General features: G+C 53.3%; 1 protein-coding gene across 4 annotated transcripts in view; it reads left to right on the top strand.

The window, feature by feature from the left end:
- The window catches only part of ADAMTSL2 (ADAMTS like 2), a 28,213-nt gene extending 10,167 nt beyond the window's left edge, over positions 1 to 18,046 (top strand). For 3 of the 4 annotated variants that reach the window (XM_064468621.1, XM_064468619.1, XM_064468620.1), the window contains exons 11-19: positions 268 to 649; positions 6,014 to 6,117; positions 8,055 to 8,181; positions 10,448 to 10,661; positions 12,799 to 12,954; positions 14,205 to 14,375; positions 14,511 to 14,687; positions 15,770 to 15,914; positions 17,200 to 18,046. In XM_064468621.1, the coding sequence (XP_064324691.1) occupies positions 268 to 649; positions 6,014 to 6,117; positions 8,055 to 8,181; positions 10,448 to 10,661; positions 12,799 to 12,954; positions 14,205 to 14,375; positions 14,511 to 14,687; positions 15,770 to 15,914; positions 17,200 to 17,318 (1,595 nt within the window). In that variant the 3' untranslated portion in view covers positions 17,319 to 18,046. The remainder of the gene's footprint in view (positions 1 to 267; positions 650 to 6,013; positions 6,118 to 8,054; positions 8,182 to 10,447; positions 10,662 to 12,798; positions 12,955 to 14,204; positions 14,376 to 14,510; positions 14,688 to 15,769; positions 15,915 to 17,199) is intronic. The other variant, XM_064468622.1, reaches the window with a different exon arrangement.
- The last annotated feature ends 2 nt before the right edge of the window (positions 18,047 to 18,048 follow it).

The following is an 18,048-nucleotide window of genomic DNA, read 5'->3' as shown; positions in this document are numbered from 1 at the left end:
TGCTATTGCTTGGGGCAGTGCTGGCAGGTGCTGAGCTCTCCTCTGGCTGTGCAATAGTAGGATGAGACCCACAGAGCTGCATACCCTTCCAAAAAGGGTACAATCCCATGAGATTCCCCCTCTCCAAGACCCTAGCTCCTGCCTCTGGCCTCCCGGGTGGCTGCTCAGGCTCTGGTGTGCCCCTGCTGCTCTGGGCTGCTTTCGCCTCCCAGCCTGAATGCATTTTGTGGTTGTCACTGTTGTTTCCCCCTGTTGGCTCCAATCTAGATTCAAACGTAACCAGGTCTACTTACCAGACAGACCATGACGACAGAGACTTCGACCCCAGGTTGACCTCCAGGGAATTCCTTTCGGAGAATGCCATCACGGACAAGCTGCTGGACAAGACCTCGGACTCGAAGGAGTTGATGCTCAACATGACCATGAACAGCATCTTTGCCCAGGGAGACCCAATCAACTCTGTGGGGTCACACATTGACAGCCTCTATGTTGACTATGAGGACACTGATGGTATTGTGACCTACACCATTAATAGCACCTACATGGAGCTGAGCAACAGCAAAGCCATCAACACGTCTGCAGAGACACCGTTTTCAAATGCCACTGTCACCATGACCAGCCCTCAAGGGAACAGAACCCACAAAGCAAGGTAGGACACATGTCTTTAACTATAGTCAATCCTATTTGTTGCTATTCTCCACTCATAATAGCCCTGTAGTCAATGCAGACCCATTGCATGGTTTTTATCTGCTTTGGAAGTCAGAAGGTAAGTGGGGGTAGGCTGATGTATGTGAAAGCTTTCTGTTGGGGGTTAATTTGGAAGGAAGGGCCAGAGGTTTGGGAGCAAAAAGTCAAGAGAGTATTGAAGCAAGAGGAAATCCCACGGCCCTCCTTAGTGGGGATGTTGGCAAGTCCATGCTGATGGCTGTGAGCTTGTGCATTACTCTGCCTGTCACAGCTCATTATCAGAGCCATGGCCATAAAGAAGCCTCTGCCTTTCGTCTTCTCTTGATGCTCTGCTCTGATTCCCCAGGCCCCTTCCTCTGAATTCTGATGCAGCAGAAGTTGGTCCTGGCCCCTTTTTACCCACCCTGTTGACTACCACCCATGATCCTCCTCACTTGTGTTGGCAGGAACATGCTTCCAGCAGCTCCTAGGCATGGCCCTGCCTGCTTAACTACTGCTGGAGAGGCAGAGAAAGACAAGAGGAGCTCTTCTGTAGAGCCTGCAGAAATAGCCTGGGTTTGCTACCTTGATGGATGCAGAAGCAGTGCAATTAGTCACTGCTTTGACAAGACTATCAAAAGCTCTCCAGTGGCAGCCCATTGATTAGGGCCGTCGCTTCAGGATTCCTTGAATGACTGATTTGGAGTGGTAGTGTTGTAAAATGTAGTGGGAAGGTAAAAAAAAAAAAGCTTAATATATCTTCAGCAGCAGAATTAATCCAGGCAAGGATGGGCTGGGTGAAAGGAAATCTCAGGACAGTGCTTGTCCACAAGCCTGTGTCTAGGGTGTCTTGGGGTACCCTAGGGCTCTCTGGGGAGCAGCTGCAGATTAAAGCAATCTGTGGATAGCTGGAGCTGAAATCAGGGCCTGGGGAGTCATCCAGGTCCCAGACTCATAGCTGTGGATTTGGGTCCTGCCATGTACCCCCATGGCTTGTTTGGGGCCTGTGGCACCCAAGCCTCCCCTGTGGGTCTCCTCCTGGCTCTGCTGCTTTTACTCTTCTGTCTCCCAGTCTTCACCACCAGTAAAACATGGGTTATGATGCTGAGCTTCACAAGATGTGAAACACTGAGCAGATGCTATCTGGTTATAGGTAGCTGTATTTACCCAGAACTTACACTAGCTTATGCTAAAGCAACTTATGCTAAAGAAAACGCCCATGCAGCCAAATGTATCAACAAACTTAATGATAAGAACATTAAAACATTGCCAAAGGCTTGAGTCTATCATCTTTTCTTGTGGCTTGGCTTGGAAACTTTGCCTTCAGCTGCCAAAGCAGGCATTTCATTAGCACTCTGACAGGTGAGGGCAGTGCTGTCGGCTCCCCTGCCTTGCTGCCCCATGGGGGCGAGGAAGGGGGCTGCCCTGCCCCTTGGGGCTCGTCTGGTCCCTACCACACTTCCTGGGTGGCCTTACTGGCACCCTGTACCCACATCTCTCTCCCAGTAGCTCTTAAAGGAGTGTAATGCTTTCTCTACCTCCCGGGAATACAAGGGGCCTCTACATGCTTTGAACTTCAGAGCAGCTTGGCCATTACAGGTTAATCACAAAAGACCATCAGTGGCCCCAGTGCAGTTTCTTGTGGTACTAAAACACTCCTTGTCCTATCCCTGGCTGCCCCTCTACTGAAGACACAGGGCAGGGATTTAAACCCCTTCTTGGAGGGACACCCAGCATTGCCACTTTTTTTCTCCCTCCATTCTTCCCTTGCTTGTTCAACAGTGTTCCCTCTTATTCCCCCACTCTAGAATAAAATATGAACTTTTCACATCTAAATGTTAATATCAAAAAAAGCTCTTTAGTTCGGGTTTTACACTAGCCAAAAGGCTGCATCCAGGCCCAGCTGGGGCTGTAGTCTGGGCTCGAGGGATGCTCAGCTCCTCCCTGGCTGTGGCAGGCTGGGCTCAGGGGACTGTGCAGGGTGGCTCAAAGGCCTGTGGAGGCAGACATGGGGCAGCTGGGGTGTAGGAACCATGCCCTTTGGAGGTATGTCATGTTATAAAACACAGTAGGGAGGGGGGAAGGCAGCAACACAACCTGCAGTTTGTTTCAAGAGGCTTCACCCACCGCATGGAGGCATTGCTCTCCACTCCGGCAGTCCAGAAAGTCCCATCGTGTCATTAACAGTTAGAGCATCTGCATGTGTGGGCACTTGTGGAGGGAGAGATGGGCATGTCTGCAGGCTCGGGGTCCAGCTGTTCTGCCACCAGTGCAGGGACAGGCAATCCTTCCAGGGAATGGGGCAGGAGGGACTGTGTCAGGACAGCCTGTGTGTGCCCAGGCCTTTATCCCTTCCCCCAACTTTTTCATTTATTACTTCAAGCCCAGCTGCAATTGTAATGCTCATCACCAATCTGTATCTCCTGGGTGGGAATGATGGATGAGGAGCCCCAGCTCAGCTAACTGAGGCCAGGGTAAAGCTCCTGCTGGCACCCAACACAGCAGGATAAAGCCAATACTGGCAGCAGGTGCCGTTTTGGGTTTGGCGTGTCCTGGGCAGGGTGCTGGAGCATGAGGCATATGAAGAGCATTGGACTTGTTTCTCCAGGAGAAAAGGTGGTGGAGGGGACAGCCAGCAGCTGCACCAAAGTGAGTGGCAATGGGGCACAAGGGAAAATCTCTTGCCCTGTGCTTGTGCCCTGTCCTGGCACAAGGATCTCCATCCTTGGAGATGGGCAGACCTGGACTGTGCAAGGCCCTGTGGGACCCAGTCTCTTATTGGGATTGACCTACTTCTGGGGACAAGCTTGGACTTGAGACCTCCCAGATCCTTCCCAGGCTCAGTCTGGGATGGACAGTGGCTTTTTGCTCATTTTCATTCCCTGTCAATGAACAAGCAAGGGAGGATCATCCCCTTGCAGACTGTAACCAGCCAGTGTGTACATGCAGGACAGTGTTGGTTAGAGGTGGGACATTTTATTTCTTTCTAAACTATTGTAGTTCTTAGTGTGGATGGAGTTACCCAGTTATAGGAGCACCTTGCACCAGCAAGGCATGTTATCTTTCCTTTCTGGGAGCAAGCCCTGCTGGTGTGGGAATGGGCCTTTGTGCTGTGGTAGGGATGCAGTGCTGCTTTTCCTCTCCTGGAGTAGATAAAGTCGTCCCATGGCATGCCAGGGCAGATCCAGGCAGCCTTTGTCCTTCATCCCATGCCCATGCTGCGGTATGCAGCCAGGGCTGATGCTGCAGCAGGAGCCATGAGTTTCCCCCTTTGCTTAAAAACAAATGAAACACAGAAATGTGAGCCCAGGGACTCTGGACATTGATTTGTGGTGTTTGTGTGCACTTGCTAGGGTTATTATTCTTCTATGGGGACCATTTTGGGAAGACAGGCAGCCCAGACCTCAGCTGCGGGTGAGGGACTGGTGCAAATTTTTATTGCTTGCTTGAAAAGTAGAAGCAAAGTATAGTCAGGGAAGAAAATACTTGACTTTTATAATAAAGCTTGTAATAAAAAGAAAACAAAAGTAAAAGAAAAGAGGAAAAACCCACCAGCTTTGTAGAACAATGTGCTGCTGTTTGTACTTTGAGGAGAACAATATGACAGTTTTATCTTTTCTTGAAAGGGTGAGAGAGCTAAATGCTGCCATATAACCAAATGTCTGATTTATCTGGAAAGAACTTATCCCTGTGACCTCGTTACGCATAGAAGCCCTTTATTTAGGATGACATATGTTAAAGGGACACTGTTGAAAGGTTTTCTGTCCTCAGATGTAGTATAAAGTTTATTTTGAAGCTTACCTTCGCCTTTCAAGGGAGAGGAATCCTGGTCACAGGATAACTTGGTGTTTGTTTGATGCCTCTGAGACCAAGGTGTAGACAGGGGGATCTAGCTAATACCCTGCTTTCCAGGCAAATTAAAGTTCAAAACCCAGATGCTGACTCTGTTTTAATGGATCTTCCCTGAAACTGTCATCTTGTGAGCCCTCTCCTGGCTGGGTGGCAGCAGGCAGCACACCGATGGCAGCCGGGGCTGAGCCGTGATCAGGGGCTGATGCGGGTCCCCAGGCAGAGCTGTTCTGGCAAGATAAAGCACTATTTATAGCGAGCCGAGGTGGTTATTTTTCCGCAAAAAATAGTCACATTCATTTCAGTTCCATTTCAAACGCAGGAAGCGACCACTTGCCAAACTGACAGAGGCAAAATCAACAGGGGAAAATGAGATTGTTGTTGTTTTTAATCCTTCTGGAGGCTCAGTGCTGGCGGTGGAAGGTGGGTGGGTCTGAAAGGAAACGGCTGGATTCTCAACAGTGTCCTTTTAAAGGTTGATTTGATAGACTGGACCTCAACTTCTTATGAACAACTAAATAAGGCAATTTCAGAGCTTCTGCTGCCTAGAAATCATACAAGCTGCATATCTCGCCAGGCCAGAGACAACTGGATGTCAGGATACAACCTTGTACGCTATTTCAGTGTAGCCGTTTCAAGGGTTTGAACAAAGGTATGAGAACAGAATTGAAGCCTTTTGTTGTAAAGGTGCAGTATCCCTGACGTGTTACAACCTTACAGCATGTAGGATGCGCTGAACTGGGAGAAGCTGTTTTTCTTGCTTTGACAAATGCTTTTTCGTACACCAGGCTGACTCCGTTACTCCTTTCCCGATGACATTATGTGTTTGAGCACAGGGTGGATATAGAGATGCAAATTACCTATCTAAAATAAACCCAAACAAAATAAGAGCGGCAAAAGCAGCGGGTAGGCAAATGGCATGCCTTGGTGTTTAAAAGCAATGTGTGCTTCGAGAAGCAAGTTTATAAACTCCTGTGCCATGTGTAGGCTTTCGGAAAGAGTGAGCTGCTGAGATTTGAGCAGCCGAAAGCTCTGCCGCGTTGAGCAGCACGAGTCGGCGTGCCCGGCCCTGGAGACGCAGGGGAGGAGATACTGCACCTTTAGTCGCTGTATGCCGAGGGCCAGGTGTATTTGAGCAGAAAATGCAAACTTTGTTAAATTCTGAACTGTTTCTACTTGTGGGTATTTTTATCCCATTCTCTCTATTTCTAGACAGTGGAAGCTCTGCCTCTAACCGGGCTGGGGATTCTACTTGGGGCTCAGGACAGGTATGTTGTGAAACAAACCAAACCGATTAAAACAAAAAAACAAACCCCAAAAAATGAGAAAAACCAAACCCAACCGCCAAACAAAGCAAATCCCCTCCCAAACCCAAACCCAACCGAACTGCAGCCTGCTGGCAGATGTGTGTGTCTGACGTGGCCTATCACCGCTCGCCTTGTAAATGCCGTTTTGTTTTGTTTTGTTTTTGTTTTTTTTTGTGTTTGCTTATCGCTAGAAACAGATTGAAGTTGTTAAGAAAGGGCCAAGGTGTGAGTGCTGCTGACATGTACAGGTGGAAGCTTTCCTCCCATGAACCCTGCAGCTCTACATGTACCACAGGTAGTTATAAGAAGCAGCCAAATTCTGCACAACTGCTGAAATCACCTGGTGTGTGAGTCACTTTTATATCTGTTAGGGATGGGAAGGACCTGGTGATGCGTAGGGGATCTCGCAGTCTCTGGAGCTGGTTTAGCACAACCCTGAATCCCCCTGACCCGGGTGCAAACACAGGGACAGGAGCCGGGGCACATGGCGTGCAAAGCCCACCAACCTTGCGGGCGCGGCGGGGGCCAGGCCTTGGTGACCACTGTGTCCATCATTCAGTAAAACACTCTCCCTCGGGGAGCTCTGAACGTCTCCTTTGCTTCCCAGCCCAGTGGGGATGTGCTGGGGCTCGGCAGGATCCCCAAACCTTTGCTGAGTCTCAGCACATTGCTGCTTTTTTCTCTCTCCTTCCCCCACCTTTTTTGACTATTCAGAGGGGTTTGAAAAGCTCAGCTGCTTCCCCACAGAGGGAAATTTTGAAGATTGTTCAGCTCTGGCAGGAAACAAAATAGCATTTGGCTTTTTGATTTTGTTTTGTTTCTCCCACTCCTTCTACCCCAGAGCCTGATCTCAGCTGCGAGGGTGTAAATCTGGAACAGTGATGTAGATGCCAGGGATATCGAAACAGAGCCTGTATTCTTTTTGCCTAAGTTCCTCCTTTTTGACACCCACCCACCCCCCCACCCCCGAAAAGCTTCAAGCCACTTGATGTCTCTCCTCCTTTACCCCTTGGTTAGGGGGTTGTGGCCCCTACGAGCCCATCACTTGTGATGAAGGATGCGTGTGGGTTGTGCGCTCGCCTGCACCGCTCCCCAACGGCACCGTCCCTGAAATAATCCAGATCCTGCAGTGCTTCTGGAATTAGAAAGAAGGAAAAAGTGGAGGGAGGGGGGCAGAGGAGATTGCAATCTAAGGGACATCTCTTAAAGGAGTAAATGCAAGGATTTTATTTTTTAAGCATTTGTTCTTGTCCAGCAGACACATCCCCCCAGCGTGCTGGCAGCAGGAGCTTTGCAAGCCGTCCCTTTCCCCGGGATCTCGTCAGCCACGTGTTCTGGGACATTTTTAACTTCTCTGATTCCCTCTGAACAAATTTCCCCCTTGACTGGGCCAGGCTGCTCTGCCCTGGTTTACAGCTAGCAGAGAGAGGTTTTACTTAAATTTCTCCTTTCTCGTTGCCTTTTCTTAATGACATATCGCAGAGAAGCAATACCATGTCAAGAGCTGTAGATCTTTTTTAGTTTCATGTAAACCATATGTTCCCGAGAGCTGCAATTCTTGTTACCTGTAGCCAGAGCAGCCTCCTGGTCCCCAGCCAGGTCCCAGAATGAGCTTCACAACATTTACTCTGGCACGGCAGGCTGCGGGGGAAAAGGTCTCGGTCCGACGATACTGGCTGCCTGTGCTTTCGGTGGGGGAGCAGGAGGGGCAGGTGCCTCCTTTCAAAGCCCCCGAGAGCCCACCCTTGTCCCAGAGCACTGGGAGCATCTGGGGGCACCCGGGCACAAAGGGGGTGTAATGCACATAGAGAGTGGGTGGATGGCGCGGGTTGGGGACTGTTTCCCGTCGCCTCCACCCACGAGCTGGGCAGGGTGGGAGCTGATGGCTGCGAGGCGGAGGGAGATGCCGAGCAGCCTAACTGCCCTGAGCGTTTCCTATAAAAATGTGTTAGTCATATATTGATCTTGGTGGCAAGCCCTGGCAGGGGTGGCCGTGCCTGCCTTTGGAGCCGGCCAAACTCAGCCACGCTGCCCGTGTTGGCCACCGCAGTCCTCCCCTCCCGGCAGCATCTGCCCCGCAGGCCAGAAAGTCGGGCTTGCTGCTTTCCACTGGGAGGAAGTTTTAGAAAACACAGCTTTTAAAAAAAAAAAAAAACAAAAGAGAAATAAGAGTTTGGATGTCAAAATCACCAAGCATCCTCTGTTGTGTGTGTGTATTCTCTTTGAAACTAGGAGTGATGTCCACATATGCTATGTGTGTTCGCTATGATGGGATCGAAGTGGATGATACGTACTGTGATGCCATGACCCGTCCCGAGCCCGTCCATGAGTTCTGTGCTGGGAGAGAGTGCCAGCCAAGGTACCACCTCGACAGGGAGCTCGTGGGGGGCTCCACGCTTTCTCTGCTGTGGATGTATTTGTGGGAGGGGGTTGGCATGGATTTGGTGGGGGGAGGCAGCAGGGATGGCCCGTAGCTCCTCTGTCCTCCTTCCCTTGTTGCATCTGCCTGGGCTGCACCAGGGCTCGGCAAGACTTTCCTCCTGAGTGCTTTAGCTCAAGCTGCCAGGTTAAAACTTCTGTAAATCCTGGCAGAGTTTGCATCTGCGGCTCCCATCAAGTCCAGCTTCTAACAATGCAGGCAGTATCCTGCTCTGGCCAGCGAGCGGAGGAATGTGTGCGTGAACTGGGAGGAGGGGCCGGGCTTGCAAACTGTGCCACGGATCCGATTCTCTGGTCCCTTCAGCATCCTGAACATCGCTGAGGTTTGCTCGTATCAGGGCAAGAGCCGGTGCAGAGGGGAACCTGTGCTGGACGTCCTTCAGAAGGTTTCCCTTCTGATGCAGTTCTTTACCCAAAAAGCATGACCGCAGTCCAGAGCCAGGCTGTGCGGCTCGGAGCAGCTCCGCTGCTGGTCTGTAACCCGGGGCGTGCTTGTTGGAAGGTTTGCAGGTAACAGCAGTTGCGGGCAGGGCAGACTGGTGTCTGTCGAAGGGAGGAGGACTGTGATGGTGTCAGACTACAGGCAGGGCAAAGGGAGAAGTAAAGCTCTCTGGTGCGTGCCCTGGACGGATGCCACTTGTGAATGGTGCAAAGCAAGACTAGAGTGATGCCGGGGACCAGGTATGGCACCTGGTCCCTGGAGAATGCTTGCTTTTGCCTCAGGTAATTGCGAAGGAGGAGGGAGGAGGAAAGCACGTGCCCTTTGCAGTGTAAGATCTCGCTGAACCTCGCACATTAAGGCTGAAAGCCTGGGCAGGCTGCAATTGAGGCAAGAAAAATGTGGGGAGGTGGATGGTGCTACTGCTGGGAACATACCTGCCCTGTAGATACCTTGGGAACTTTAATCTCTATTTGCATTAACTTTGTAATTTTTTTAGCACTGGTATAAGGGCTATTTTCATGCTTAGATTATCCTACTGGTCTTTTATAAAGCTGCCCCTCCTTAAAATTGTGCTGCTCCAGCTCCATGGGTTTGCAGCGTGAGAGGGAAGAGCTGCTCTGTGACTTACCAGTGATTGCAGCAGAGCGGTGGGTAAACCAAGGAGCTGCCGGGAGCTCAGGGCAGCCGGGCACATTCACTAGCACTCAGGCAGCCGGGATGCTGCTTGGGCTGGCAATGCTTTTCCAGCAGAAAGTGCCAAGAGAATTTTGCCTTATCTGGATGGGAAAGACCTTGGTTTCATCTCCCTTCTGAATTTAGGTGGCACCTCTGAATGCGTGACATCTTCCTGCAGCTGCTTGTTGTGCCCGGAGCCCCACGCGGGGCATGAGGCCGGCGTGCAGCCGGGGCACGTGGCTGTCCTGCTCGGAGAGCGGCAGCAGTGGGTGGCCCCGGGGATGCATGGGACAGCCACATGTCCAGAGGAGTTGTGATTTCAATCAGAAATTTAGCTTTTTACATTTTTTAGATTATTCTTTAATTCATAATTATTATAATATTACCGTAGTGTAAAAATATTGAATTTTTCTGTCTTTTCCCTTGGTTTACGAGCTGCTCTCCTCTTGCAGTGTCAGGGCAGTAGTGGCAGGAGACAGTAAGGGTCGGGCAGTGTCTCAGAGCAGATCCCAGCTCGTCCAGCCCATCGCATGAGGCTAACAGAGTTAGGCTGATGGCAGTACATGAACATCTGTCCCGCTGGGGCACAAGCAGTGTGACACATTTGTGCGATGATATCGCTGGAATTTGCAACGTGAGGGACAGTTGTGCCCTCTCTGTCCTTTAGCTGATCGGGCAAAAAACAGCAGTCAAATGTGGGCAAAAAGCACGGCAGAGAAACGTGCTGGCACGTGTGGGATTGCGGCGGGGGAGCGCGCGGCCCGTGGCTGACAAACGCTCAGCAGCAAGCACACCGGTCCAGGCCTTGCCGTGCTGGCGCCTTCTTCCTCTTGTCCATCTGATTTTAGCATCTGCTGCTGCGGGCATGAGCTTAGGTCTGCTGGGTGAAACGGCTGCCTGTTAATACACCCCATCCTGTGGGAAATCCTCCTGCATGCTGGCAGCCTGGCTACAGCTCATTCCCATTGCAGCCGCCTGCCTCCGGCTGAGAGCAGGCAGGGTGTTCCCATGGGGTGCCCCAGCCCAGGTCCAGCCGTGCCCGACGCGATGGCCTCTCTTGCCTCCGCAGGTGGGAGACGAGCAGCTGGAGCGAGTGCTCCCGCACCTGTGGGGAGGGCTACCAGTTCCGCATCGTCCGCTGCTGGAAGATGATCTCTCCGGGATTCGACAGCTCTGTCTACAGTGACCTCTGCGAGTCCGCTGACATCACCCGGCCGGACGAGCGCAAGGTCTGCAAGAACCCAGCCTGCGGGCCCCAGTGGGAGATGTCGGAGTGGTCCGAGGTAAGTCTCCGGGGATTGCTGGCCTGGCAGTGCTGAGGGCGAGCACACCTGCCTGCGTTTCTCCATTCCTTCTCCAATTGAAACTCGCCCGCGCCATCAGAGACTGCGTTTTAGGATGCTGGCTGCAGTTGTTGCATGTGGACCAAAACACACCAGTGATTTTTACTTTTTTATCCCTAAAATTAAGTCTTGGGTCCCCTCCAGGATGGGGAGGCCACTGCCATCGGCCACTCAGTCTTTGACTGCACATAAGGTGCTGGCATTGCCCGCCGAGGCAGGGCAGGAGCCCGCAGCTGAGATCGTCCCGCCACTACTTGCTTGGCAGCCTCTTTACCCCACGGTACAACGTGGCAGGGAGGAGATCCCACCTCACGTGTCATTCACATTCCCATAAGCTTCCCTTCCTCACCTCTAATTTCATGGCACCATGTGGAGAATTAAATCTTTTCCTAGCCGTGCCTTAAGCAGATCCCTAAAGCAGCTGGAAGGTGCTTTGGGGCGGTGCAGTGCTGCTCTTGCTTTAGCTCGTTGGTTTGCTCGGGAAAACCTGTGGAAGGATTTGTGCCCCTGAATTCATTTCCAGGCACGGCCAGTGCTCTGCCGTGTTGCTTGCAGGCATAAACCCATGGAAACGACCAAACCGGTGCCCCTTCCCTGGGGAGCTGGGGCTGGTCTCCAAGCTCAGGTGGCTCAGGAGTGAGTCCCCTGGCTGCCACCAGTGTTTCACTGGATTGACAGTCGTGGTGCAGGGAGAGCGACCCACCGTGGCTCGCAGTGAACGTATAAAACACATAGAGGGGTGTAAGTATGCCCCCATGCCTTGCTAGGAAATAGCCCTGCCTATTCAATGTCTTCTGGAAGCAGGCGTCCATGGGGAGAGTGAGATTTCATGTCTGTGTCCGTCTCCGAGCTTGCCCAGGGTGCTGCTGCCAGCCCCCCGCGCTGGCGGCGGCTGCGCACGGAGCGTGGGGTTTTGTGCCTGGAGCCCACCCTCTGCAAAGGAGCAAATGTCGTTCCCGCTCCCAAATCAAGCCCAGACCCCTTCTAAGCAAGAGCAGGCTGAGCTCTGAGCCCAGCTGTCTGTGGGTGCAAGCCTGCCCCGTGGTTTACACCACGAGGGATCATACTTTTCTTCCTGTGAGGCTCCCAAAATGCTTCTTGGTCATAATTTAAACATCTCTTTTCCTCTTCAAGCTGGGGTGAGTTGTTTCCCTCAAGCCGATGGAGGGGCTGGTGTGTTCCCTGGTGTTGCAGGATGTTTTGACTTTCCCAGCTGGGTAGAGAGGAGCTCCCAGTGCACGTGCTGGCACGTTATTTTGACTGGCGTAGCAAACCAGAGTGACTTATTTTACAGAAATCCATATTCTCCTCCAGCATGTGTCAGGGACAGATTGCTTGAGACAGTCCTGGAGTAGTTCGTTCTTAGCCAGCAGCAAAGCTAATCTCATTTGGATCCCATCTGAAGCAGGGTGCCAAGTTGGCTGGGGAAATAGGCATAAAAAAAAAAAAAAAGCACATTTCAGAGATCTGAGGATTAACATATCAGCGCGGTGTGTCTGAGCACTGTGCTGTTGACACTTTTCCCTGCTTTACGTTATGCATGGAGCAAATGTGTGTATGTGAGACTGTAGTAACTCAAATCCAGTTCTAAATAATGTCACAGGGCTGCACGGTGCCAAATTTATCCACAGCATAAAAATCTCAGTTGTGCGGTTTGGGGAAAACAATCTCCAAAGAGGTGGAAAGGAGCTGGCTGTTCCCGGGAAGGAGGCGAGGGAGATCTCGCCCCGTCTCTAACCAACAGCTAAAACTTTTCAGCTCAGATCAAGCATTTTTGGTGCCTTGGGTTTTCATCCTCTGGCATCACCTGGCAGAGAGCTTGCTCAGCACCCTGGCAGGATACAGCCCTCCTGCACCTTAACCTGACTGCTGAAGCTGTTAGGGGGTTTGGGGGAAGAGGGGCGGCTTTGCTACCAGTTCCTTTACAGACAGTCACCTGTGCATTGTCAGTGTGTGGTTTTTAGTGTTTCATGTTAAAAATGTAAAAAAAAAAACCAACAACAAAACCAACACCAGAAAGCAGGTCCCAGTTCTCCTTGCGACGGGAGCCCCTGCTGACACCGTCCCCTCCCGGCAGTGCCCAGCCCGGTGCGGAGAGCGGAGCGTGGTGACGCGGGACATCCGCTGCTCGGAGGAGGAGAAGCTGTGCGACGCCAGCGCCCGGCCCCTGGCCGAGAAGAACTGCACCGGACCCCCCTGCGACCGGCAGTGGACCGTCTCCGACTGGGGACCGGTGAGACCCTGGGGTGGCCGGCCGAGTGGCCGTCGCGACCCATTGCAGCTGGCCCTGCCTGCGGGCTTGCTTGTGCCTCCAGCGCTGGGAGTTTTGGGATTGGATTCATCCTCCCTGGCAGCTCCCAGCCCCAACAGACCCGCAGGCAGCCCTCACCCAGAGTCCGCCTCAGCCCTCCTAGACCCTGTGTCACCAAAAGCCTCTGTCCTGTCCTCAGGAATTGCCCGCCAGCGCGGCCACCCTGGGTCACCCTGACCGACTGCCCTGGCGCCGTGCCCGTGGCAGCGCTGGGGTTTGACGGTGTTCGCAAGCACTGAGCCTTCCTCTTCACAAGGCTCCTCCTTGCGCAGGGCAGGGGTGGGCTCCAGCACTGGGGGTGATCCAGCATCCCAGGGGACCCCCCCCAGCTTTCTGGCAGGTCCTCCTTGGGGCTTCTCACTTGTGGGGGACAGGGTGCAGGAGGGGTTAAACACTGAGAGACGTGGCCGAGGGCCTTAGTGGGTGACAAAATCCCCTTGTCTCTGTGCTGCACAATGTACCTTGACTGCTGATGCTTCACGCCCATAAAGTGAACCTCTCCCTGCCTTCCCCCTGCCTTTTCTTTCCCCCCTCTCCCCTCCCTTTTTCTCCCCCCTCTTCCCTGCCTTTTTCCCTCCCCTTTCCCCTTCCTTTTCCCTTCCTGCACAGTTCTGTTACAGAGACCCTGTCCATCCCTAGCTATTTTTACCCAGGTTTTGATACATTAGCATCAGCTAAAAATAAGTAGTTTCCATGACAGCGGCAGCGCTGTGAAACACCGTACTGTCTCCACAAGAGCGGCTGCAAAGGAGCTGGGGAGCACTCACTGCCTCCACCGGCACTCGGGGCAACGCCTGCCTGGTCATCTGTGGGTGGGGAGGAATATTTGCAGCCACTTTGCCTTGCTCTCTTTGAGAGCCACCCCAGGGTTCCCTGCTCACGGTGCTTCCCCTCCTGCCTGGCCCGAGGAGATGCTGAGTTTTGCTCAGCACCAGCATGATGGGGCCACAGGATGGGTTGGCTGCGGCAGGGCTGCCCAGGGAAGGATGTGCTGAGCTTCCCCGCAGCTGTTTTAAGCTGAACCCCAATGATCGCTCCGTGATTTGGGGAAGGTGGGGCTGGGGAGGCAGCTGAGCCCCACGGAGGCATCTCAGCCCCTGTCGTGGGGGCAGGGATGGAGCCAAGCTGCCTTCCCCGCCGCTGACCGCCCGCCGTGCCCGGTGGGGTTTCAGTGCAGTGGCGGCTGCGGGCAGGGGAGGATGATCCGGCACGTGTACTGCAAAACCAGCGACGGGCGCGTGGTACCGGAGTCGCAGTGCAACCTGGAGGCGAAGCCGCTGGCCATCCATCCCTGCGGGGACAAGAACTGCCCCTCGCACTGGCTGGCGCAGGACTGGGAGCGGGTAAGTGCAGCCCCCCTGGGCCAGGGGGTGCTTGGAGCAAGGGCTTGGTTTTGGGGGGTGATGGAAGAGGGGTACCCTGCACTGGGATGGACTGGGGTCTGTGGGTCCCAGCCGGCCCTGCTTGCACCCCCGCAGTGCAATACCACATGCGGCCGGGGCGTGAAGAAGAGGATCGTGCTCTGCCTGGAGATCGTCAATGGCAAGATCAAGACCCGCAACCCCACCGACTGCGACGTCGCCAAGAAGCCCGTGGAGGAAACAACATGCTTTGAGCGGCCGTGCTTCAAGTGGTACACGACCCCCTGGTCAGAGGTGAGTGGGGAGGGAGTCGGGGGCAGCTCAGGGGATCGGGGGAGGGACATGAGGGAAAATGCCCTTCCTTCAACATGCTCCTGCCCTGCGTGCGTGGTGCCCTGTCCTGTCGTGGCAAGGGCCACACCACCTGCAAAATAACCCAAGGAGATGGGCGAAGCTCTGCAGGATGCAGCCCCCAGGGGAGCGCCCGGGGGGACCCATTCGCTGCACCGGCAGCTTGGGGCAGAGCACCTGCCCTGCCATGGTGCACTCGGGACTGCCTGAGCTCAGGGAGAACAGGAATGAGAGGAGGTGTTTGGGGTCATCTTTGGTGTGTTTTCTTTCTTTTTTTTCCTTCTTCCCCCTTTTAACCTGCAGCTGCTAGTTGGATGTGCGTGGAGCCTGTAGCACACGGAGGTTGGGGACACAGTTTGCCCCATCTCTCGACATGGTCCTCAAAGGCAGCCAGGGCTCAGTGGCCATGGGGGCATGCCCAGTGAGCGTGGGCAAGGAGCTGTGAAGGGGCTGCAGCTGGCTCCCCGAAAGCCCGCTCGATGCAGCCCTCCTCATCCGTGCTCCAGGCGCCTCATTTTGTTTAGTCTTGTAAATGGTCATTGCAGCCTATAATCAGCCAAAGCAGCCCTGCTGTAATCCCAGCCTGATGAGGCATCCAAAGGGTGGCAGGCAGCGAGGGCCAGGCTCAGGAGCAGCTCTGCAAACCCACGCCCGAGATGCTGGTGAGGGGTCCCGCGGCCCTGGGGGGCTGCAGCCACCCTGGTGTCACAGAGCAGCGTATGGTCTGGGCCAGCTCGGTTGTGGCCCTTTGCAAAAGGCAGCAGGAGGAGGGAGGACTGCAGTGCCAGGGATGGGAGCACATCCACGCACCCCCGCGCCGAGGCCGCTGTAGGCAGCTGATGTTGCTGGCAGCAAAGACTGAGCAAGAGGCCAGCGATATAGGGCTGAGGCATGACATTCAGCCAGGGGAAGAGTCAGGGCAGGGGGGTGAATATCAGTGAGGATGTTATTTCTTCAGAGGTTCTGGCTTAGCACAGACCCCTGCAATGGCAGGGTCTTGCCTCACCCCTCTATCTGTTCCCCAGTGCACGAAGACCTGCGGCATTGGTGTGAGGATGCGGGACGTGAAGTGCTACCAAGGGAAAGACATTGTCCGGGGCTGTGACCCACTGGTGAAGCCGGTGGGCAAACAGACCTGCGACCTGCAGCCCTGCCCCACAGAGCCCCCAGGTGAGCCCTGGCAGCACCCCCCAGCATTGACTTTTTTTTTTTCCCTTTTTTCTTTTTTCTCCACTGATCCCCCCAAGCAGCACCACCTAGCATCTTAGCTTCCACCAACCCCCAGTGTGATAGGCATCCCAGGGAGGATGTAAAGGGAACAGCTCTCCCTCTGTGCCCGAGTAATGAGGCACCCTGCACTGACCATATCTGGAGGTAACCCCATTAAATTAAGGGGAGAGTTCAAAAGAAGCATGCTCTGTCTGACCTTAAGATAAAAGGGAGCTTCGGAGAGCTGGCTCGGGTGCTGCTACTGTGTGATTCCAGCTAATGTCTAGGAAGTTTTGACTGTGCCATTATTTTAATGATTTTTGGTCTCCAAATGTCCTGCAGGATTTGTAACTATCTCGTTATCTGGCTCGTCTGCTGGCTCAAAGCCCCTGTGATCTTTAGCGAACACACGGTTCTAATTCTTTAATAGGATTTGGGAATAAGGATGGTGCGGGAGAAAACCATGAAAATGGGAGACAGATTTTGCGCTGGCCCCTGGCTTGGCTCGGGACCCGCTGGGTGCCCTCGTCTGGCCTGCAGGGTCTGGGATGTGGCACGGTGCTTGCGAGGTGCCTTGCAGCAAGCTGCCTGCCCTCGGAGCAGCCTGGTTTCATGCATCCTAAGGATTTTAAGCAAAATATATATATACATGTATAACTGTAAATCCTATGGGTTTGAAGCAAAGTATTGCTCAGAAGGGAGCTGGGAGAGCATCACAGCAGCTTCTGCCCTCCTCCCTCTCTCCAGCAGCTCACTTGCCCCAAGCTCTTGCTGTAACGCTGCTGGATTCCCGGTCCCTTTCTCACAGAGCCTTTTTGGGGCAGAAATCGTGAGTGTGTTGGGGTCACCCTGTGCCCTACCACAGGAGGCTCTTGGCTTGGGGTCAGTTCAGTGCCAGCCTCCCTTGGTGGCTCCAGCAATCCCTGGGCAGCTCTGTTTCACAGGGAAGAGCTTGAGTTTTGGGGCTGGGACCAAATAAGACTCCCCAGGCCAGGCCAGGCGTGATGAAACCTGCTCATGCTTTTGCTTAGGTTGACAATGAGATTTATGGAGAAGCTCCGTGGTGTTTTCCAGGGGATGCTCTGCCAGATATTGGAGAGGTGGCAGTTGCAGCCAGGGCGGTTTATTGCCCAGCCCATGGCGTTTAGGTCAGGCTGTGTATGGGGTTAAAACGACCTTATGAGCTTGCAGTGGCTTCTTTTCTTTTTCTTTTCCATACCGGTGCCTTTTGCCTTCTCTCCCCCAGACGACAGCTGCCAGGACCAGGCAGGAACCAACTGCGCTTTGGCCATCAAAGTTAACCTGTGCAGCCACTGGTACTACAGCAAAGCCTGCTGCCGCTCCTGCCGCGCGCCCCACTCCTAGTGCCCGGGCCGGCACCCCAGGGCTGCGCAGGCTCCCTCGCAAAGGCTCTGTATGCCATCTAGTAAGCGCTACACATCCCACAGACTGGTGTTAAGGATTGCTTTTGGGTTGTTTTTTTTTTTTCCCCCCACCAATGCAGAACTGCTCTCCTTGTCCCTCTCCCGTGTAGAGGAACGGTGCCGGCACGGCTCGGCTGCAGCGCCGTTACCGCTGTACATTGGTAGCCCTCGTTATCAGAGCTGTACATAAAGTCGTGTATATTTGAGTCCCCCGAACTGCAGACACATGCACGTGTTTCACAAGGTGTTGTCCTTTGGGTTTCTTTCCTCTGTGCAAGTTTGGGGTTGAGGATGGGAAGGCGTGAACTCTGTGAAGTGCCAAGTTTCCCTTCGCAAAGGGGGTTAGTGCCTCTCTCATAATTTCTCCCCGAGACCTGCGCTCTCTCGTTAGCTGCATTTAACGTGGTGGGAAGCTGATTTTCGTTTGCTAAATGAACTCAAGCCCAAGCCCTTTTTTTGTAAGATGTAGGTGTATACTTTTTCAGAGAATTCTATCTTATAATCAAACGTTAGTTCCATAGTCCTTACAACCCCCCCATAATGCTGACATATTGTATATAATATGGAAACATAACTGCACTTTATATCACAAAAAAAGACGTGCTCTTTTTTAATATATTTGTTTACAGACAGTGAACTTTATCCATATAATCATTAATTTGTACTCATAT

The sequence above is a fragment of the Phalacrocorax carbo genome, chromosome 18 (assembly GCF_963921805.1).
Source record: "Phalacrocorax carbo chromosome 18, bPhaCar2.1, whole genome shotgun sequence".
Taxonomy (NCBI): Eukaryota; Metazoa; Chordata; class Aves; order Suliformes; family Phalacrocoracidae; genus Phalacrocorax; species Phalacrocorax carbo.
This window is presented reverse-complemented; position numbering and strand designations above follow the sequence as displayed.